Raw genomic sequence first — 24,460 nt, 5'->3', positions numbered from 1 at the left:
TCATAACCTGGAATTCTTATTTCTTATAAGGTACTTCTTTTAACTGTATTTTAACCCAGAGAATAATTGCTCTTTATGAATGACATGGCTATTGTTTCAAGGAACTTTCCCACAAGGCAGGCCTATGAGCTGAGCCAAGGCTGTACATGTTACATCACACATTTCATAGAGTAACAGCTCTGCAAAAATAAGCAAAGTACATCTCTGGATGCATCAAAATTTGCCACATGTTCTACTGCCAGGATAGGCAAAAACCCAAAAATCTGAGACATGGGGTACGCTCACACTCAGGGCACTGAAACTCTATCCAATGACTCTCAATTACATTCATAGTGGGTGTTTTCAAATCTGGGGTCGTTGTCATTTTGGTCCAGGATGACAATATTGATCTGACATATTCCAATGAGCGGCTCCGATGCCTGATCTGTTGCTGTCACAGTGATGGGATATTCCCTCTGTTTTTCTCGATCAAATACTTGAAGAGTTGTCAGAACGCCTGAAAACAAATTAAATACATAAGAGTTAAAATTCTGTGCAACTGGCAATGTTCTTCATGCAGATGTTTATTTTTCTGTCAATACATTGGGATATAATGCAGTAGGTTAAGCACACCTATAACATCAGCTTCAAGTTCAAGGATCCAAACATGAGATTTAACAATTGCAACAGCTGACATTGTATTGCTCAGACAGACTCAAACTTTAGTTACACTTACATCCACACACAGAAGAATTGGAATTAGAATGAATGTGTAATTAAATTTTAGAAAATGGAGGTAAGTACAAACTAAGGAAATGCATTTCTCAAAAAATATTTCTTTTGAAGAGCTCTAAGTACAGGATAAAGGAACGTTTCATATCTTTTATCCTCCAGAAATTCAGCCTGAATTTAATTTTGGCCTCCTGAGATTTAGCTCCTTTGCTGTGTGTAAGACTGCTGTCATTTGGATAAATCACTTATATGCCATTAGCAATGTTGCAAGATAATGTACACTTAAAATAGGTTTGTTTGGGTTTTTAAATCCAGTTACAAAAGCACACAAGTTACAAAGTCACAAAGCAAAACTTCCACGTTTCAAGAAAAACATCAGTTTTAGTTCACTGCTGGACATGTATGAAACTTAGTTTCATGGAAGACTTGTTCATGCAGTTGATACAGTTTATATTTGGTCTGCTGTCAAAACACTAAATGAAAAAGCATGAAGTCTGATTTTATCTAAGCCTTTTCTCCAACAGTGTCACAAGGTGGTTTCTCTATGCCATTATCAGTACTGACATTTGCTTTACCTGTGTCAGGATGAATGCTAAATGCTGGTAGGACACCATCTCTGTGCATCAAGCCATATTTCACTATTCCATTGGCCCCTTCATCAGCATCAGTGGCTTCAACCTGCAGAACAACAGTCCCTGAAGGCTGGTTTTCCAGGACAGAAGCATGTTCCCGATAATACTGGCACTAAGAGAGGGGAGAAAAAGAAATAGCGAACAATTTTAAAAAGAGAAAAATTAAGGACTTCTTTGCCCTTTGATTTAGAGGTATACTATCAGGGGGAAAGAAGGATTCTTTAGCTACACTTGCATTGCCATGCTCTGCTGTTAAAGGTTTATCTGTACCGTAATTAATTTACATTTCTCTTGCTATTTTGTGGTTATACAAACAACATAAAACATGAGGCCACTGAGTATCTCCAGCTAAAGCAATATTTGGAGAAAAAGTTAAAGTTGCTTCCAAATGCAAATATTTTTCTATATTAGCAAAGGTCTAATAAAAAAGAGGGCATACACTTGCCCAAACCACAGAATTGTTTTGATCAAAAAGCGATTTCTACACAAAGTCATTTTGTCAAGGAGAAATTACTGAGAATTTCTAAGACTGACATAAATAGTTGTTGACTTTTCAAAATATGCAACATTGCTCAACATCTGAGCCATCAGTACCACCCACACCTGAAATTTTAGGACAACAGATCTTTAACATGAATTAACATTCTGAAACCAAATTCAAGCTTTTCTTGTATTACAGTACTTCACTAAAATTTAAGCTAAAACACTCATTCTTCTCTCCTTCATTAGCTCCAGACACACAATCATCAAAGGAAGACTATGTAATTTAGAGAGGTATTCTGGAGTACCGTGGGACAAGCCCACTGCACAGACAGCTATCCCTGTGAATTCCTGCTCACATGTGTCACATGGGATCTCCAGAAGTGTTTCACTTGGCCTCATCCTCTGAAATGCCAGAAATGAGGTGTGGTTGAAGGAACAGACAGGAGCTCACAGGAGCTGTTCTGCCACAAGAGCAGAACAAACCCTGAAAGCCTTAGGAGGGATGGAGAAGGAGGAGAAGACAGGACCCAGAGGGAAGCAGAGCACCTCTTGACCAGCTCATCTGCTGCACACCTGCAGTGCCAACAGTGCTAAAACATTTTTAAACAGTCCAGTACAAATTATAGGGGTTTATATATTTACCTTCTGAAAGACAGGTTTGTTATTGTTGACATCATCAATTTTCACTACAACCTGGGCAGTACTTGTGAGAGGATGGGGCCCTCCAGAGGCATTATCATCAGTAGCTGTGACATTCAGAACATATTCTGTCCCCTGCAGCTCAGGAAATGGGCTTGCACGAAGTCTAACTAGCCCTGTAAAAACAACAAGTTGTGGGGTTTTGCTGTATTAACCCATTCCCACTATTCTTCTCACTAGTAATCATGACAACAAAGCATTCCAGCTTACCTATTCACCAATAAACCATAAGGCTATGCTGTTTAATTTAAGTGCAGTGTTTAATTGCAGTCCCACATCAAAACAAAAGTAAAACATCACAACAGGTTTGTCTACGGAGCAAACTGAGCCAACAGCCACAACTCAGCTGACCTGCACATAAATCTGCAGCTGCCATGGACAGCTCAGCTGAACTTACTTCAAGTTTACCTTCCTGCAGCTCAGTCACAGCAGCACTGAGCTACAGAGGCACAGGCTGAGAAACCTCTGTTCTGCTACTCTCAGAATTCCCCACAGGACACCCTGCTGAGTGGGACACAGAGGCACTGGCAGAAAAGAAAGGTGCTACAAACACAGAAGGCACCACAGCTGCCTGAAATCCTGCAGAAAGGGGCTGTCATTCTTTTGCTCCACCATCCATCACATCTGTTATTCATCAGGAATAATCACAATTGTCATCACAACAGAGTATTTTCGCAGCATCAGTGTCACTAAATTTACTTGAAAATGTATTATTTTAGCTGCAGCTCTTAACTTGGACACTTCTCCACTGTACCTCCACATATCTACTACAAGAGGGTACAGACTTCCCCTGACAACACTTCTGAAAATAAACTGCTGTAAGTCACTCTATAAACTCCTACCTTTTTATTCAGCAACAAAGCCTAAAAGTGTTTTGGAAAAAATGCTAATGTTCCTAAAATTAAGTTTCAAATAGTACAGAATTAATTGACAAAAAAGCATAAATATACTATACATGATTTTCTATATTAAAACTATAGAGCTAATCCCAGGAGATGCTATCAATCAAATGTTGAGATGCTTTGACCAAAAAAAAAAATCTGTTTCTCACAAAAAAGATCTTCAGAAGTGTCATGTATATTAATGCTGTAGCTTTTAGCCACTTTCAAAACCTTTGTTCCTCTTCAGATGCCAAAGCATCTGTAGAAATTTAACTCTTGGAACCTGGAACTCTATTTTTAAGTCAGAAGGGAAGTAAAGGAGCTTATACTAAACTCAGGGTCATGATTCAATGCTTGCAAGTTACCTGCAGACCATATTTTTGGGAACGTTTCAGCATCTAACATTAATATTGCAAAACCATGATTGCATTGAAATTAAAATTTCATGTTAAGTGAAATTTTGAAATCTATTAAATAAAGTGAAGGAATAACTAAGGTAGCTTGCTCCTTCCTATATATTCAATGCTTCTGCTTTGGAAAATCTAAGTTCAGATTTTGATTGCAGTTCAAAATACAAAGTACTTTAACTGAAGTTAATTAAGTTACTTCAATCCTTCAATGGGATTTCAATTTGTTTGCCTGTTTCAATCTCAAAACATCCTCTTCTGTTTTTTCAAGCAATCAACAGCAAATAAATCCAATTAATTTAAAAGGATATGCCAACCTACTCAGATGCTGGTGTTTGTGCACTTATCTTTTTTTCTCATGCATGCAGTATTGGCTAAACAACACTGGTCATGTGAATGACTTTAGCCTTAAATGAAAAATATACTTCGTTAATTCAGATTTTATATACTTTTACCTTCACTGAAATAAAACAGTGGTAGTCTCATTTCACCTACAAACACATTAGTCTGTGTCAGCATAGCAGAGATAAGTCCAGCCAAGAAATGTTTTCTCTCACCAGCATGATCAGGACATTGACATCAGGGAAAAGCCACATTTAAAATCACAGATGTCCAGTTTCTTATATTAAATTCTATTCAGATACTTGTCTGACATTTTGGAATGTCACCCTGTTATCAATAATAACATTCTCTATTAAGTTACTATCTCTTAAGCTACTTGTTATTTATAATAATGCCCTCTATTAAGTTACTGATTGAAAGCAAACAGTGAACAGGTAAGAGAGGTCAATTATACACAGATTTTAGGAAATTATACAATTTTTTAATCATTATAAGAAAGTACATGCATTCTTTCCCTGCACTTTTTAAAATTAAGCTTAAAGGATAGTGCATGCTATTCAGTTTGCTAATAAGATCAAATTCAAGGTGCATCCCAACAGAACCAACATTATGACCATAGCAGCAAAGAGCTAATATACAATTACCTTTCTTAGGGTCGATAACAAAGTTCCCTTTCTGATTCCCAGACAGAATATCATAGGTCACACCATCTCCATCAGGATCAACAGCATTAACTGTGGCAATCAGTGTGTTTGGACCTGCATCTTCAGAAACAAAGCTCCTGTAGCTGTTAAAAACCCCAGACAACACACATTCATGAATTTAACTAGGATTCGTAATTTGTAATTTTCCAATACAATCGTACTGATACAATAGTTTTTTGTTAAGCAGTGAAATGATAGCATGGATGATCTATCCAGCCATCCACATCCTTCTGTTGTTACCCCCACATTTCCCTCCAAACTTTCAGCAGTACCACAGCCTTGAAGATGAGCTGTGCAATAAGACTTGTGCTAAATGCAGAATTCACTTGTTTTTTTAAATTAAAAAAAATGAGCTTCCTGATTCACAGACTCCAAGCAAACATTTGGTAAGTTAAAGCAGTTCCCATCACAGCACTTTCTGACACAAGCCCTCAAAAGACTTTCAGTGCAGTCCTTGCCCCAAAAAGACTAAGATGAGAGTGAGACGTGAAGGATATGTGCATAATGTCAGTTTTACAAAAATCTCTGCTCAAGTTCAGACACATCACTGACATTGTAAGCTCTTAAGAGGCATTATCAGCCTAAGTGTAATACTCTCTGGAGTAGAAAAGCCCCCTGCTTTAGGAAAGTCCCAAATATTTATTATTTTATCTGACTGCATTGAGCATGTGTCAGACTAAGCACCCACCAGGCCTGTCCACAGGAGATATCCCAAAGCTCAGCTGTAAGAATGAACTGCAGCTGGCTGTATCCAGCATAACCCAGATGCACCACTGGGTTAGAGTGCTTACGGACACACTGGCCAGATGCTGAGACTAGCAAAAAATTGACAGAAAAAAAAAATGCACACAAAACCATTTCCTTCACTTTTCCTGTGCTTTCTATGAAACTTCCATAGAAAAAGCTTTTCTTCCCCCAGTTTTATATGCAATGAAGTAAGAGAAGTAAATCATACTGGCTTAGTTCAGTCACAAACCTCAAGACACTGTGTTAACTCTGCATCTCAAAAGCAAATGAACAGTAATTCTGATATTTTTTTACATAAAATACAGGGAGAGCAGAGTTTAGAAGAGATCTCTTAAAAAAGAGAAAGTAAAAACTGACAACATGAAAGAGAGTGGTAGCCTTTAGCATTTCATAACTGAGATACAGAATAACAGTGATGAAAGAGAGCTCATGGCAAGGAATCTTGAGTTCATATTGGACTGTAAATCTGTTTCAACAAACAGCTAGAAGGACAACATCATCACCAAGATTTGTATTAGACTGCCACAGAGCACAACATTAAACTGCAAATAGTCTCTCAACAGGCCCCAATTTACATGTGTTCACAATGATTCTATTTCATGGAAAATTTCAACTAAGTTCTGTCTGAAATATACCTCTGGGTTCAAGATTTTTTTCATAACAGGAAAGATAAAGCAAAATCAAAGCCTAGTTCACCAAAAACTTGAGATAATTTGTATTCCAGGAAATTAATTCAATTCCAATGCCTGTCTACACATACACACAACAGCAGTTTCCCTGCCATTGCACAGACAACAGAAAAGCATTTGTGAAGGTTTGGTAACTTAAAATAACATTATTTTAATAATTTTCTTCAGTAACTTTTAGGTACAAGACCTGGCAAGGATTTTTTTTTAAACTATGTTTTCTGTTTCAAATTTGTTAGAGATGTTTACAGCATCTTAAATAGTATCACTTACTTCTGATTAAAATATTAGAAACAGATGCAGATAAGTATTCAATATCGCTGAACAGTAAAAGAAAATAAATTTAAAACAGGCATCAGTGGAAGAATGAGAAACATAACCTGGATTAGTATTTGAAAATATAGAGAAATCCAACATTAAATTACAAAAGATCAAAATTTCCAAGCCATATCTCCTCAGCAATGTTTAGAAAAGAAAGAAAGGCACAAGATTTTGAAGCCAGAGGTTATCTGCACATAAAACAAGGACTGTCAGAAAGCTTTGATGTTTTGTTCAGCTAAACCCCAAGCTTAACATCACTGAAATCTTTGCCTCAGTTTTGTTCTGGTCAACTTCTACTTTTGAGAGTAGAAGGCTGGTACAGAAGCTGACTGGAAATTCCATTACTAAGCCTCTAACATCAGTGCAAGTTTACAGTACTTCTGGCATTGCTTCAGACGCTGCTGGGTCCCAGCTATGGAAGAAAAGTGCTTACAAGTATTTAGAAGAAAAAAATATATACATACAATTTGTAGGGGATGGAAAGTGAAATTAAGTGAACTCCACTTAATGGCATTTATCTTGTGGGTTTTGTAATTCAGTTGCCACTTAAGATTGTGTCATCTAAGCATTTTTCTTTGACAGCTACAAACCAGGGATGAAGACTGCTGACTCTAAGTTTAAACTGCCTAATTAAAAGGCAAAATTCCCCCATGTCTCTAGATGAGGGCTGATGGCAACAACTCTATTGCCTGTTTTTTTCTGCCTGATTTCCTTTGGTGGTGGAGTGGTGTGCCTGAACTGTGTAATCTGAAATTTTTGCACCATATCTTTCAGTACATACTGGAAAAAATAAAAATGCATAAAAGAGATAAAATAAATAATAATAAATAAATATGTAATAAAATATATTGTCTATATACTACCTTTTTTTTACTGAGAGTTTCAGAGTCAAAATATCACCCCACATTTGTCAGACAAGCTCTCAGCTTTGATTGAACCAAAACCAATTGCCATTCTGTGATAAGCCATTCAACCAAAATACAAAAAGCAACAGTAAAAGACAATGGAGCCTGAAGAATATGTATTTACATTGTCTGAGAAAACTCAGGTGCTTCATCATTCACATTGGAGACATGGATCCTAACAGTTGCTGTGCCAGTCCTGGGCTCTTCCCCTTGATCAACAGCCATAATGATGAACTCATAGAGGTGGTCAGGGCGCTCATAGTCCAACCGTGTGGCTGGAAAAATAGTGCCATGAGAAGTAATGCTGAAGTCTTGGCTCAGAGTGTAATACAGCAACTGGGCATTCTCCTTTGAGTCACAGTCAGTGGCTGTCACTGTTAGAAGAGAAAGACATTGTATAGATCAAAGTTGGTGAATTGGAATGGTAAGTGCAATTACTACTACTGCAGTAGGACTTGCCTTGGCATGTGGTGCTTGAAATCAGTCAGAAAACTCTGCTGTGCCTTGTGCTTTTTAGTAAACTAACCCTTAGTCAAAAATAAGTAATATAAAAAACCAAAAGTTAAGTCCCTGGGAGAATTTGATGCTAGTTAGTCTTGTTAAAGATGCTTGCTAGAGTCCTGTACCATCAAGAATATATTCCCACACAGAGAAGTATATTCTCATGTCCACCTGACCTACACTGCTGACTCAAAATCACTCAGATCAATGTGCAATTAAATATGGGATATTTACATATATTATTTAACTGATGTTCATTATGTGTTTGTCAGTTCCTATTCATAACCTACAAAAATCTATGCTAAAAGCACAGTTACCAGACCAGAAACTAACAAACTACCATTAGTACAGGACAAATCACTAAGCAGAACAATAGGAGGTTATAAAAGCCTATTTACTAAGGAAAAGCAATTTTCCAGCAGCTGAATTTCCTTTTCCTCCCTCCAGATTTAGAGAAAGTTTGTGTAAGGGTTAAAGATTAATACAAGGCCCTTGAACAAATGCTTAATAGACTCAGTTTTTTTTCTTGCTACACTTTACAGAGCACCACCACTTGAAGCTCAAGTTCTTGGTCTCCCTGGGAAGAAGCAAAGTCTTCTTGTCAGGCATCCAAACAAAACCTCACATTGAACAGTTAAAGTGTACAAGAGGCTGTTAATGCAAGAGAGCAGAATTCCTACAGCAAGCCCACACAGGACGCCCAGAGACAGGCAAAGAAGGTGAGCTGAGGTGTCCATAACTTCTGATCCAGGATCACTCTCCTTCAAGAAATGTAGCAAGACTGTTACTGTGAGCCTGCTGCTGTAATACCAACCACAACAAAGTTCTGTTACATCAAAATTCCACAAAGAAAATCTGTTTCCTTTGCCTTCCTGTCCCCTAAAATTGTTTGGGCTGTGGCACCAGTAAGTAACTCTGACATTAATCTACAAGGTGTCATTTGCTTTCAGAGAGCTGCAACTACCCATGCTGGGACAGGTAATTTTGTTTTCTGAACTGAATTCTAAATAGTACAAGGGAGAAAAATACAGTGAACATAATAAATGGCTTCAGGAGCACTAACCTTGGAGAAGTGCAGTTGTCATGGGAACTGTTTCAGGAACACCAACTTTGCTGTAAATCGACTGATGAAATGTGGGGGCACAATCATTCACATCTGTGATTACAACCAAAACCTTAATGGAGAAGAGGGGAATGTTAAACAGCAAAGTGAATCAAGGGAATGACCTCACTGCTCTGGAAATACCACATGGAAGAATTTCCCAAAAACATCATTGAAGTCTTCAGCAGCTATAGGGTAAGACATTTTTCTTAGATTGCTCTTTGTCTGCTGAGTGCCACTGAAATATTACATTCCAAGATACTAGAAATTTCCAAGTCTCTGACCCTGCAGCAATGTTTTCCACTCACCTTTCATCTCCATTGATTATTCCTTATTACTAGTTTAAAGGAAAATGGACCATCTGCTTGCCAAGCACCCTTTTTCCATTATCTTATCTTGCAACACTTCTGTGATTTGTAACACTAAAAACTCTACTGCCAAGCATATTACATTTTAGCATTATAAATCTCTAAGACCTAGTTCTGAATTTAATTACAGCAGTACAAATCAGATATAAGTGGAACTGATCTCCAGGGAAGTGATCACAGCCCCAGTTCTGACAGGGCTCAAGGAGTATTTGGACAAGGAGTACTGAGGCACAGGGTGGGATTGTTGGGGTGTCTGTGCAGGGCCAGGAGTAGGACTCAATCCCTGTGGGTCCCTTCCAACTCTGGATATTCTATGGTTCTGGTAAAGTAAGAGATACAATTTTGCCTCTAGCATCTTTACAAATGCTTTCTTAGTCCTGTGTCCAATATGAGCCCACAGTTAACACTCCCAACAGCAAGGAGTGTGTAAAGGAGTCTTTCTGGTGCTCATGCTGCTGCACCTCCTGCAGTTAGTGAAGGCATTCTGCATTACAGAGCACCAGGCAGAGCTGCATTCCATGAGCCTTGCAGAGCAGATATGCATGAACTAGAGCTGCTCTCACAACTATTGAGGTTGCATCAGTGTAAAGCAGGTACAAGTTAAACTACCTCTAGGCTAAACATATTTGTAAAATCATCTCATAATCCTCTTTTGAGTCATATTTTACTATTCTTCATCTTGTATTACTCAAAACACTGGCATACTGCTTCCTATATCTCTCTGTCCTCACACTTGATCCTAATAATTCTGTCTCCAGCTCCCTATCTTATTTCCTGCAGCATGAACAAACTCATATAGTATGCTTTTCCTAGTTCAGTGAATCTCTGAATTCAAATAACTGTAATAACTATATTAAGAAATATTTTTGCTGTCAAACAGCTTTCTAAAATACCACAACCCATCACCTTTTAATATCAGTGAATTTTTATTACTTTCTTGTTTTACGAGTTCACTTTGTGCTCTTGATACAAAACAAGTAATTCTTTGTCCTGCCTTTGTTTTAGAATGGAATAATCTGAAATGTACCTCACACTCAATGAAATAGAATAAGACAAAACCTCATGCCTGGCTTGGCCACATCCATTTCCATGTGTTATCAGATAAGGCTTGGGATCTATGATGGGACAGCATATCGATCCCTCAGAAACAGGTTTTAGAGCATCTGCAAGAGTGAAATCCAAGAGTCCCTAATCCAACATCTCCCCACAGACAGAAAGACTTTTGAAATGGACAGCAGAATGGCCAGCATGGGAAAATGGGAGCTCCTGGTGAATCTGTCCAGATTCAAAAAGATGAAGGAAAATGGAAGTGCACCCAGGCTGCTGGAGAGAAACACCTACCTCAGCTGCAGTGCTGAACTGCTCCTCATTCTCCTCAGCCCTGACCAAAAGGAGGTACTGGTGGGGGTCACCTTCATAATCCACACTCCGAGTTAGACTGAGCTCTCCTGTTGCCTGATCAATGCTGAACAGACCCCCAGGATTAGTGAGCAGACTGTAGCTCAGGGATTTCTTCTGATATGACACAGCAGTGACTGTAAGAAAGCTGCATTAAAAGAAATAAAAAGAGAGGACTCAAGGACATAACACAACATTGTGAAAAATATGACAAAAGCGATGCATATCAGAAATGATGGTGCAACCCTGCAGGTCTGCTCAGAGGTATCCTCAATGAAGTCAGTGACAGCTGTATCTAAACACCAAATTTGAGCATTTTGTTACACAGTGCTTCTATCACCTTGGGGTTAAACAGATAAAGATTCTTGGAAGCAGAACACAGTAAGGATTAAAAATGCAGGAACAGAGGATTTAAATTTTGCTGCAACTGAATTTGCCTACTTCAACTTCCTTCTGTGGTTGTGATGGTTTTCAGGCAGAAAACTAAAGATAAAGCAAGATGAAAAAGATTTGTTTTAATAACAACACAATAAGTTTGCTGCAGTCATACCATCCTAAAGTTCCAACAGATAACAGCAAAAAGATAAAAGCCAGGCCCTAATAGCAGTGAGTGTTACAGCTTATACTGGACATATATTGTTAGCTCATCTGACACTATCTTTTTTCCACTGAAGTGCAATTTGTTTAAAGCCTTCAAGAGGAAACACCCACAATAAGAAGCAAAAGAAGAAATTTTTAACTAAATATTTTTAAAGGATTTAAACAGGAAAACTAGTTCTTCAAGTTCACTTGCTTTAAGTTGTTTAGGAAAAAAAATTCCATCTCCCAGGAGAACACACCAACACGATTCTGTGGCAATTACAGTCAAAAAAACACAAACTCCTTTTGTGCAAACTCCTTTTTTCCCCCTTGCATTGCCATGCTGCTGTGTCTCATGTCCCTCTGGTGCACTACTGAACCAATGGGCAACACTGCTGTAGGTCATTATCTCACTTGAGTTTCTCCTCTATTTTCCTGTGCTGAGGTCTCACAGGCAGTTTCAGCCGGTGCATGACTGCATTCCTTCCAACAGGAATTATTTTGTTCTCCTTCCAGCTCCTTGCCCTGTCTGCATGTTCAAGCCACCTCTGCTCTCCTGCCAGCACTGAAAATCTCAAGGCCATGCTGGAAGCACATTTAACAGTCCAACTGAAATTTTTTTTTGCCTTTTTTGTCTTTGTACCTCCCCAGCTCAGGCTGCCCATGCAGCTGTAGCTCAATGGTGTGACAGGCAGACCAAAGGAAGGGAAAGATTTGGTAATGATCCTCTGCTCAGCAGCAGCCTGAAATCAGGTTCTAACTAATCCTAAACCCAGAAATTCAGTGCATGACAGCAACTCTGTTCTGCTTTAGCAAACCAAAACCACTACACCTGCATACTTGGGTAATTGGTCCAATTCAAGTATGACAATTTTAGGATTCTAAATGGACTTTGATGGCTATTTCTGGCCAACACATTACAGAAACAACTTTCACACTTTCATTATGTATGTTCAAACCTTTTCAGATATAATAACCACACAAAATACTTCATTCCTTTTGGATATGACCAAATCATTTGATCAGCTAACTAGTCTACTATTATCTAAGGTGTGCAAACATATTTTTAATAGTGATTAAAAAGTTATGAATAATTTTATTTTTAATTCTAAACATTATTGAACCTAAGACTGTTGGACATTATAGTATTTTGGACACTATAGTATTTTGAAATTATTCAATTTCTTTTATGCCTGTGCAATTTAATTTTATTGCAGTTTTAAAGAAAAACCTTGTTATCTACTAATATTGTTTTTAAATCTTAACAGTCCTTAGTTATGCAGACACTGTAAAACAATGTTCCAGACTAAACATTAGCACCACAGATAATATAATATGAATAATAGTTGAACTGCCACAGAAGGAACACATTGACTGGCCAAAAGTATTCTTGATTGAAGAAGAAGAGAAAATATTTGTTGTAAGATAAAAACAGTTTGGAAAAGAAGGGACTGAGTATTCAGATGGACTTATGTTACTTACATTTTCTGTGATATTTCAACTATCATGATTATACAAAGAATGGAGAAATAAAATTACAAGTTCTGTGGCATCTTCATTTTAGCTCAGTTTGTCATTGTGATGAAGACAGGAGAAAGAATCTTGATTTTTCCAATTTTCACCTGGTGGAGAAGGCACTTCTCCAAATTTGACACATAAAATGAATGTGTTCTTTCACACAGGATACCTTTCTTCATGATGTAACAGTACTAATTTGTATTCTGCATTTTGTTTGAAAGTTAAGAAACAATCAACATCTAATCCTTTTCATATCATTTCAAAAAGTAAGAAAACACAACTATTCAATAGCACTTCTCCCTGTAAAAGGGCTACTAAAAAAATATATCACCAAACTGTGTCTTGTTCACTTCTATTAAGAGACCTAAATTGCATCTCACAGTATTTATTTATGATTCACAAACAATGCCAAGGCTCTGGGAGATCAAACAGAAGTCAAAAGCAGGACCACAACCTCACTGCATTATTGTGAGCTGTTACTTACGGTTCTCCTTGCGGGGTGTTCTCAGGAACATACACAAAGTATGAGATGTTGGTGAACTGTGGTGGTCGAAATCCAGCAATTACAGAAACAGAGGCTGGGGACCCTCTGCTTCCAAGTTTATCTGCTGCTAGTACAGTCAGCAAATACTCCTTGTCCCTCACCAATGGCAAACCTGTTGTTTTAATCCAGCCAGTGTCCTTCTCCACTTCAAATCTGTCTTCACCACCTGAAAGGAACACATCCACAAATTGTCATCAGTGAGAACATTTTTATTTGATTAAAATTAGGAGGAAACTACAGTGTCAATTCCCAAGTTTGGCTTACGATCAGCATGCACACTAAAGATCAAAAGAAACTTAGAAATCAGTTATTACATTCATCATTCATTACTGCATTTCAAAATTCCATTTCACTCTCTGGACAATTATCATTCTTCTTTATCACTGAATTATAAAATAGTTTGGACTGGAAGGGACCTTAAAGTCCAGCTCATTCTACCCCCTGCCATGGGCAGGGACACCTCCTATGAGATCAGTTTACTCTAAGCCCTGTCCAATGTGGCCTTGGACACATCCAGGGATCCAGGGGCAGCCACAGCTTTTGTGGCCAACCTGTTAAAGGGTCTCCCCACCCTCCCAGGGAGGAATTTCTTCCCAATATCCCACCTAAACCTACTCTCTGTCAGTTTACAGCCATTCCCCCTTATCGTGTCATTCCAGGTCCTTCTGAATAGTCTCCTTCTTTCATCCTCCAAAATTTTGCTGTTGTTTGACCCCAAGTATCCCTTACCAGAAAATACTCCACTGGAGAGGTATTGTTGCTCCTCATCTGCTCAGACACTTTTGAACTATTACTAAAGTTTCTTAACTTTACAGAAAATTATCACTGAGTTTGAAAGTTTTTTACAAATGAACCAGAAGCATGACTCCCAGAAGGGACAGGAACATTAACTCTCCTTTCCACCCAACAAACTACTTCTCCACAGACTGTCTCATAAATACAGTCCCCATTGCCACTCCTTCCCAAAGCCTTGGGATTACTGACTGCTCCAGTCCCCATCATCTCCAGGGATATATTTTGGCAAGAACTGAACTTTGCAAAGAAATCTATCCATACATAAATAAAAGCTGATTTTTCTCACACATGGAGCTGAAGATTTATCAGCCTTTTGCAGGAGGAAGGAAAAATAAAGCTGAGGCTAAAAAAGTCACAATAGTGAGGCATAATACTCAGGGAATGGGAGGGTTAAAATTTACCTTCCAAGAGAAAATATTCTACAGTTCCATGGATCCCTTCATCTGCATCCACAGCAAGCAGCTTGTACACTTCAGTCCCTCCTGCAGCCTCAGGAGAAACCACAGCCAGGAAGGGGAAGGGCTCCATGGCCCACTCAGGAACGTTGTCATTCACATCTGTCACAGTAAGTGACACGTGCACCAGGTACCAATCCTTCCCTAAAGGACACAGCAAAAGGAAGAAATCATTAGACAGCTACTTCATGGCACTGAGACTAACAGAAGCCTATCAGGACTGAGTGTGCACTTCCTGCAATACTGCTGGCACATAATCCAGAAAAACGTGGAGTCTGAAGTTCTTCTGGAATGAAGAGCATCCAGGCACAATGTGGGGAGGAAATAACCAGCACAAGCACTGCTGAGCTGTAAGACCGGGGCCATCCTAATCACATTCTTCTGAGATCTCTTCTTAAGAAAAATCACCTATTCTTATATTTTCAAGTTTTAAATACCTTTTTTCTAAAAGTGTTTTGTTTTTCTGAAGAAAGAAAAAAATTAAATGTTTTGTTTATGCAAAGTAACAGCAACTCTGAATTTTGAAAGTTAAATACTTGTTGCCAAAAAATTCTAATCTGCTGTAATCAATTATTTGCCCTTATATAAAGTTCACTGAAATCCTAATATAGTCTTCACTCCTATTTAAACTGAAATAATATTAAATACATACAATCAAAATCCAGAAAAATAAACTACCACAAAATAGAACTTTAAAATTTTCCAAAAATCAGTAGCATAAGATTCTTAAAAATTGAGGAAAAAATTATTTCCTCTTTATTTATTATACTTTTACCAATATTAAATTAACCCATGAAATAGTAGACCGCCTAACAAGTTTCAGCCAGGTATTGCTGAAAAGGTAGCAGAAAGGACACTTGAGACATTGATGGAGCAAAGGGGTTTTTTTTAACTGGTAATTATCACTAATATCAGGGAGCACAGTATGGATAAAACTTGGGCCTGTGGGCCAGTCTGGCTTCCAGCAGACTGGCACTGGCCTTGTACATAGTTCTGGACAGAAGACAAGCTGATGTTCCTGCAGGCCATATTTAATGCCTCTGGCTCCAGAAGGGTGAGAGCCCCATGTGGCTCCAAAGGCAGCACAGCTGCACTGGCACTGCACTGTGCTCCAGCCTGGAATGTGGCCCAGGCCAAAACAGCCATCTTCACTTACAGCATGACTTAGCCACAAGCTTAATAGTGGATGTGAAGTCAGAATTTTTAAAGTTAATGGTGTTAATACTTGATTTCAGTGTTGATTTGTTATTTAAACATACATGAAAACATACAGACAAGCATTTATTTTCAAAATAGTTCTACAGCAATTGAAACAACATGCAAAAAAGAACATCTAAAACTACCAGTTTTCATTTAAATCTAATTAATAAGACAAAGACTTTAATATTTAAGTATATATTGAAGTAGAAAATGCTGCCAAAATACTTAATCTTGTAGACAGTGTTATGTTGCCAAGGAAGCCTGTTCTCCCAGGAAGTTCACTTAGGCTGGACTGCTGTACCCATTCTCCCTCTCTACTGCAGCATGACATCCCTCTACAAAAAACATCCCTACTCCATCTAAAATCTGTTCCTTTGTGTGGGGTGTGCGTTTACAGACCTTCTCCCTTCACTCCCACAGAAACACCACCACCTGCAGCTTCAGCTTTCCAAACTCAGAAGTTCCTGTCTGCTGGCAGGTGGCAAGTTTAGCACAGCACATCAGAATCTGCCATCTGTGAACAACCAGCTCGTGGGCTGTTGTAAAGAAAACTCCTTGGTGCTGTGACTGGCAAAGTCAAACAGAAGTTTCTTAGTTTAGATTCCTGAGACTTAATCCATCATGACCTTTGAGTACATTCTATTTTTACCCAGAAAATTCTCTTAACAGAAAAAATCAGCAGTCACCCAGGATAATCACTGAGGCTCTCTTGAGCTCAACTTGTAAAACTGTATTAATTCATGTGTATTTTAAATCTGTAAATGAGTACATGGCATTTTTTTGTTTCTCTAAAGAGCAACGAAAATTGTATTGACAGTAACTTGTTAAATCCAAATTAATTTATTTGTAATTACACCCTATTCTGAGAATCTAATGTTCCAGGGAATATAGTATCAGTTTTACAATAGCACATATGAAAGAACAGTGCCTACAGCAAAACCCAATATCTAATTTATCACACAGTAAATTACACAAGTGATCAGTTTCCTGAAAAAGAACCTGTATTGGGTTTGCCCGTTAAACATGCTTTGTACCACTTTAGAACATGGATACGTGCAACATGTGTCCTGACATTTTTGTGGCAAAATTCCCAGTTACCATGTGTATCCAAGTCTTACAAAACCTTCCTGACTGTCAGACCCCCTGTGTGTTATGTATTACTGCACCTCTGCAGACAGAAGTGTTGGGAGGCCCAGTGTAAGGATGCTCAATTCAGCTTCTGTAGACAGATGTTCCTTAAAACAGTGTCTGTGAAGCCAAAGTTTCCAAAGGCAAACTCAAACTGCCTCACCACAAAACACGGCTGGCACTGAGGTGAGAGCACAGTTGCCTGCTCTGATGTTGCACTTCCCTTGTAGTCACCCAGGTGTCATTCCCCTCAGCATTCACACAGACTCAGCAGCTGCTTTGCTTTCTCCTGTGTGTAGCACAAAAAAAAAGTTACAAAAAGCTGAAAAACCTTTAAAAACCCCAAATATGTCAAAAGCAGCAACATGTATATTACTTCTCACTACTATACTAAATAGTACCAGATGTGTTTTAAATAGATGTGTTCTCATGTCAGAATATGTGTCCCAAAAGCCCCAGGTCAGCCAGTCCAAGATACCTGAAGAAAATAGAGAGGAGGGAACATGCTGGACATTGATCCAAGGTTAAAATACACCACAGCAGCACACATCAGGGTGAGCTCTAAATGAGAAGTGCCGAACACAACCAGTGACTGCTTGAACACTTCTAAGATGTCAACTAAAAGGTGTCCAAATAGAGTAGCTGCAAAAGGGAGAAGTTAAAAGTTGCCTGTCTCTTCTCAAAAGAACAGCTCTGGTGGAAGCTGCCCCAAGTGTGTAAATACCCACTATTAGCCTAGTTTGCCTGGGCATGCTGTGGGCTTAAATTAGCAGTACTAAATTAGAATCTGGGTTAAGAACCTTTGAAAATCTGCCCCTATAATAGCAAGACCTATTGAGGATTTGAATTCTACCTTGGTAACCCTGCTAGGAGTAGAAAGGTTACTGATGTTTGTCTCTCTGGTGTCTGGAAATCACTAATCAACCCCTGAACTCACTCTGGTTCAAGTCCTGCTAGAGTTCCTAACATGTATTACATGTAATACATGTAATACATGTATTATGTATTCCTCTGTCAAAAAGTAAGTCTCAATTTAAGAATAATTCATTTTTATTGAAGTAGTAATAAGTCTGGTTACAAATCCCACTTCTGTCATTCAACCAATGCCAATTCACTGAAAATTAATATGCTGTTACTTGGAACATACTTGTAACTGAGAAACAATTACAAGTAAAAAAATTGCGAAAGTGCATAAGGACCAAGCTTAATCCTCACATGCTCTAGCAAACTTTATTGCTCAAAAACTCAAAGGACTTGGGCACATTCCTCCAGGTACTTGTATTTTAGCATTTAACAGACCTTGGTGTCACTCTGACATTTTGGCAAGACCAAAGCTTTCAGCAATATGTTGGTTACTTCTGAAACATGTGAATAACCTTAAGAATTTTGTTAGGACAGTCAAGACAGTCAGTAGGAATTGCAGTGCAGGTAATGGAAAAGATAGCATTTAAATGCCTCTCTTGACCAGCATCCATTTCCACTGCATATGACTCTACAGATCTTATTGGTATATTGTCTTCGTCCATCAACCCCAGACAATCTGATTCATACGAAAACATGCTGAATAAATCATCATGATTTCCCAGATAAAGGCAGTCTGGAGGAAAATTACTGCAAGTAAGTTTTCCCTTGACTGAATACCATATATCAAAGGAATAACTAAAGCAGAAACACCGGCCAGGACTGGAGTTCTCTGCAGAGACCTACAAATGTGACCTGACAACTTGTGGGAACAACATCAGGGTGTCCAGCAAAGCATGATTGGACAAGGACTTGCCAGAGGACAACGAATGTGATGAAGAGACTGACAGCAACAATAATGTCTGTGTAATATATGGATGTCTAGCAGGACAATGTACTAAGGATTTCAAAGTACATGTTCCTGTACATTATTTTTTTTTAAGCATAACTCCACATTCTAATTAGCACAGCAAGTATTTCCAAGTTTTTGCTTGACTATAATTACCACGACACACACAAAAGGCAGTCTCTGGTGTTTTCCAACTGACACAGCTGCTTACCTGCAGAACAGACCTTAAACCAGATTTTCAAAACTGATTTTGAATAAGGTACATAAAATTAATTTTCACCCTTATGAAAATTTTTTGTGCTTTAAGAGAGTGGATGAATAGAAATTTTAGAAATATACACATCCCTATAGTTCAGGTGTCTCAATGCCTCTGTCCATTACCTTACAGATATATTAATATATGTACATCAGTATATAATAGCAACAGTACATGATCATGAATCTGCATTCATATGTTATGATTTATAGTAGTTTATTAGTAGTATATATGCAGTAATATTGCTACATTATAGAAGAAAATAATATGTTACAATTCCACTCAAATCTTAGCAGAAACAGCTTAAAACTGATAATCCTCTGTGGATTTGGGTTAAGTCCTGCAAACACACAGAAAGGTTCTACTGAAAGTATCTGTTCCCAATACCAGGCCCTGACAAGCAGTGGAGATACCTGCCACTACATCCAGCAGTGCAAGTCGACCACTGCTGACACCCCCTAAGTCAGGAATCTGACCCAGGCTTCATTTTCCAAAAAGAATTTTCAAACTGTTGTGTAACACAATAGCAATTACAAATGTCTCAGTATTAAATGCTAGATGTTTGACTTTCAAGCCAGGCACACCACAGATATCTTACACAATGTCATCCATTCAAAAGCAAACCTACTCAAAAAATAGTTCTGCTAATTAGATTGTTGGCACACACACGGATTTTGCATTTGACAGATTTTCTTCTCTACTTTCAGACAAAAGAAAAATTGAAATTGCTTTCTCACAGATACTGAGCAAGAGGAGATAAAACACAAAATGGCCCTTGCTGATCATGAACATGACATTAACATAACACTGGAATATCTTATGCCAAAAATGAGTATTTTTAAAAGTCATATAGAAAATAATACTTCCAATTGAAAAGGGTAAAAAACATCTTTTTATTTAATCAGAAAGTATATTTCGTCTTATTTTTCTTCAGCATGGAAACTAATGAAAACAGGTTCTATAAGCAGATTGCTTTTCCTACATATTTGCAAACACCACTTATTTGCCCCTCGCAGTATCAAATCTAAGCCCCCTTCACAGCTCTTTTCAATTTATACAGAAAACTAAAACTAAAATCATAAACTCTAGTCCAGAGGTTTTTCCTACTTTAGCTGCTTAATTCCCTATTAGAGTCAATTTGTGTATCATCAAAAATCCTTCTTAGGGCAGCTCATCCTGAAGTCTGCTTTTTTTTCTCTCTCATACTCCCTTCCAGTTGGAATTACTTCCTTTTAACTTAATATTACTGACAAAAGCTGTAGCACAGAAATTCATTCTCTATCACCAAAATCAATCTTCATGATCCACTGCTGAAATCTCATCATAGGTATCTATCTATAATTGCTTATTTTTCATGCCTATCTGTGGTTGAAAACTGATAAACAGAAGGATTTATTATACTGCCTTGCTCTGAAATCCAACCACATTAGGTAAGGTAATACACTAGCTGGCCACGTTTCTGCTCACAGGAGATATATGTCATCACTCATCATTTTCGTCCCTTGGAAAAAAAAGAAGAATGAACAAAAAATTAAGTAACTTGCTGGGAAGTTTAATCATAGTAAAAATGGAAATAAATGGCGATGAGTCAGTAAAAAATAGGGAAAGTCTCTAAAACATTTAAACAGCAATAACAACAACAACCAAACAAAACAGGAAAAAGCCTTAACACTCACATACTATGAAGACTGGGTTACACTTCCCATATCAAATTTAAGATATACAGAGGAATTTAGAAAGGGAAAACCCTCTCAAAATTGCAAACTTCTTGGGACTAAAAATTACAAAAAGCAACCAGGTGTCTTGATGGGATAATGGTTCTCTTCCGCTTTAGTTTTTTACAGCTTTACTGAATCCAGGCTTATTTGAAGACTCTTTTCTATTATATTCACCATTAATTTTCTGGGAAGGGATTTTAATATAAAGTAGCATGAACCAGCTATTGCAGCTGGTTATAAAGGTTCATTGGATTGCAGAGAGATAGTGCAAACCGATACATCCTGTCATTTCAGACAGCAACTAGAAAAAAATATTCCCGCACCTACCAATAAAGTTATACCAAAGGTGGAAGGAAGAAAGCAAAGGATTTAATATTTAATCATTCAGTTAACAGCAACTTCTGAAGGCTCTTCTGGTTAAACCAAGCCTTGAAAATCATGCCTGGTGACTGCAGTTTCAAATATTGTAGGTCAGAGCTGCCTCTAAACCCATCTCTTTCCACCATGTCATTTTAAAAGATGCTGTCAATCTGTGAAATCCATCATATTCTCAGACTTCTGATTGCATTAGGATTATATGACTGTCTTTTCTCTCAAAAATCCAATGGATAATTCTATAAGACAAAACTTGGGAAATAAAATCCTTATATTCATGAAAAATGTAGGTTTCTCTGCATCAGTGTAATTGATAAAACTGACAATTCCCAACATTCTGATTTTTAAAAATCTGACAATAGAGACTATGCAGTTGGCTGAACATGTCTCTGCAATTGTGGACAAACATTATATATTCCTTGAATGTTCTGAGGGAAGAGGTATTATATTATCATGATTAAACCACAATGGGTGAGAAGCTAGACTGCTCTTGGCATTTTCAGGTCATTACAATTTATTTTTAAAAGGAGATTATGAGAATGTTAAAAGTCTTGCAAGCCTTGAGGTTACTATTGCTATTACATACTGCCCTAAATCCATCAGCAAATTAAGTATTCATGCTGGAATTTTTCTTTATGGCTTGTGGGTTTTTTAGGTTGCTCCCAATTTTTACCTTAAATAGACAAATGTTTTTTGAAAACTTGGGGTTTTTATTTGGGTTACTCCAAGTTATATATTTGGAGTCGGTTGAGAGGATATTGAAGTTTTGAAGGCTCTCTGCAAATATCATACTGTGCTATTTTAAAACCTAACTCTATTATATGTGTTCCTGGAAAATACCTAGTGAACATGGTTTGGGAAGATGTTTTCAGAAAAAAAAAATCTTAATGCCCTAAGCCTCTAGCTGCAATCAGGAGAAATCTGTTTTCCCATTTTTGTAGCATACCATGAGATAAAAGCTACTGGTTATTGTACCCAGTCTTACTATATATCCTTCAAAAAATAGGACAATTATGCACAAACATTTCTCTACTGTCATTTCTGAAAATTCCTGAGGTATATGATAGGCTACTTTTAAGTACAGTAGTTTGCTCATTCATAAAACATTAACCTTCTAAAGAGATAACTTTGATGGGCTCAAGCTGGGGACAGCCCATGTTCTCTCCTAATATGCCTCATCTTTTTTGCAGACAGAATAATGACAGCCTGGCATGTCTCTGCTCCTTACCATCATACAGCTTTTAAAATAGAAGTTAAAGCAAACGAGAAAACAAAAGTAAAGAGAGCGTCAGAGGATCTCAATGATCATGACAGAAAGGAAATTAGCATAAATAACCAATTAAAAGACATTAAGGTGATCACCAAGTTATCAGGGATTTTCAGTAACTGAAGTCATCAATCTTCTGAGGGTATCAGTCAGGGAAACCAAGAATGCCCAGATGTGAAAAAATGACTGCAGATTAATAATCACAACAGACATCCTTAAATAACAAAATGTGTTTTAATGAATTACTACTGATTGCCAATAGAGAACTTGGCTAAAGCAGGAGCAGCTACTGTACCACTGTAAGATGGGAAGTTCTCATGAAATTTTCCTTACAATTTATTGGGGAAATCCAGCTTGTTTTTTAGGAGTCTTTCCTGTGCAAGGAAGAAAAAAATAGGAAAAAAAAAAATAAAAAGGTAAAAATGTCACTACAATCACCAGCCTCACCAGAGAGGCTGCTGTATGACCTTGGATCATTGTGGAATCCTAGAATGATTTGAGTTGGAAAGGATCTAAAAGCTCATCTCATTCCACTAGACCAGGCTTCTCCAAGCCCCATCCAACCTGGCCTGAATGTTCTATAATTTATTAGTTCTATCAAATTGTCAAATTTGTGCTGAAATTTAGTCAGATTTTGAGAAAAAGAGAAGTTAATTTCTTTTGTAGAAACTGAATATTTAAGATTATAAACAGCCAGAAGATCTAAACAGCTTTGGTGTTCAAGTCATAGCAGTCTCAAAGATATTTTTAATCTGACTGCTTGGAATAGAAAGCAGAAATTTTCTAATTATTCAGACAGATCAAACATCAAGATGGTGTTCCACAGTTTCCTCAGACATTCCTTTCTGCCATAAATCAGTAACATTGCAAGCCTGTAAACACCCATAGCTGTCCTGAATGCACACAGAACACACTTTTTTTTTTTTTTACTTAAGTGCATGAAACCCACTGCTGTTTAATGAAACCCATCTGCTGTTTAATAGATGATGATTTCAACTTAAGCTCAGCTTGAAGTGTAACTGCTGACAGCTGTAATTCATGAAAGAGGTAATAAGAAATGTAAAAGGCAAAACATCACCCAGAAGCTACTTAATTCTTAGGGATGATCCCCCCAGAATCAATACAGCTAGTAAGGGACTAAGACCTCAGATAAAATTAAAACAGATGATCCTTGACTTCCAAGCACAAAATCCTTCGAGGTGAAAATATTACTAAAATTGAGATCTCCACTCTCTGTGTTGATTTCAACAGGATAAATATATTTAAAATACAAGTGATGCTGTTAACTGTTGGAAGGCATGTCAAACATCACTCTCAGTGAATCCCCTGATGAGAAAAAATGAATGACAGCAGATTACAAAGCTAATGCCCATGGATCAAGTAAGGTCAAGGGAGCTTGAGACAGCAGGATTAGAGAGGTGGGATCTTTAATGCACTTCCCCCAAGCACTAATGGAATAATAATGGCTCCTTCTCAAATTAAATGCTACCCCATGTTGAAATATTAATGTGTATGACAGTCTAAGAAATTTTACCTTCTGCTCACTGAGTAAAAACTTAAAATAGCATTATGCTTTTGCAAAGCATAAATGGTGTCCTAATAAATTGAATGGGATAAAATCCTGAAATGCCACAAAAAAACATGTGAGCATAACCATGTCCTTCCAGGCAAGGTTAACTGAAGAATATAACCCAGGGCTGACTGATCAGTGAGGTCACCAGAGGAAACTCCTCGTCAAGGACCATGTGCCAAAAAACATGTTAAGCCCTGAAATTATGGCATTCTCTTTAGCATTTCATGGCACAAACTAAACTAATGCATAGTGTTTTCCTGAAGTTTCCCTTTGGTTTGGGGTTGTAAAGTTTGTGTTTTGCATTATTTTCTTTTGAATAAAATGTTTGCTAATTACAAAAAACAAAGATTGCCAG

General features: G+C 37.7%; 1 protein-coding gene across 1 annotated transcript in view; it reads right to left on the bottom strand.

Annotated features, from left to right (window-relative positions):
- LOC110476213 (neural-cadherin-like) overlaps positions 1-24,460 on the bottom strand; it is a 60,873-nt gene that overhangs the window by 31,142 nt on the left and 5,271 nt on the right. Inside the window, exons 2-10 of the mRNA XM_077786296.1 lie at positions 14,725-14,922; positions 13,469-13,694; positions 10,831-11,035; positions 9,083-9,194; positions 7,643-7,892; positions 4,800-4,942; positions 2,469-2,641; positions 1,287-1,455; positions 326-496 (exon numbers count right to left, since the gene is read on the bottom strand). Coding sequence (XP_077642422.1) covers positions 326-496; positions 1,287-1,455; positions 2,469-2,641; positions 4,800-4,942; positions 7,643-7,892; positions 9,083-9,194; positions 10,831-11,035; positions 13,469-13,694; positions 14,725-14,922 — 1,647 coding nt within the window. The remainder of the gene's footprint in view (positions 1-325; positions 497-1,286; positions 1,456-2,468; positions 2,642-4,799; positions 4,943-7,642; positions 7,893-9,082; positions 9,195-10,830; positions 11,036-13,468; positions 13,695-14,724; positions 14,923-24,460) is intronic.

This window comes from Lonchura striata, chromosome 13, assembly GCF_046129695.1.
Source record: "Lonchura striata isolate bLonStr1 chromosome 13, bLonStr1.mat, whole genome shotgun sequence".
Taxonomy (NCBI): domain Eukaryota; kingdom Metazoa; phylum Chordata; class Aves; order Passeriformes; family Estrildidae; genus Lonchura; species Lonchura striata.
The sequence above is the reverse complement of the archived record's forward strand: the minus strand, read 5'-3'. Positions and strand labels throughout refer to the sequence as shown.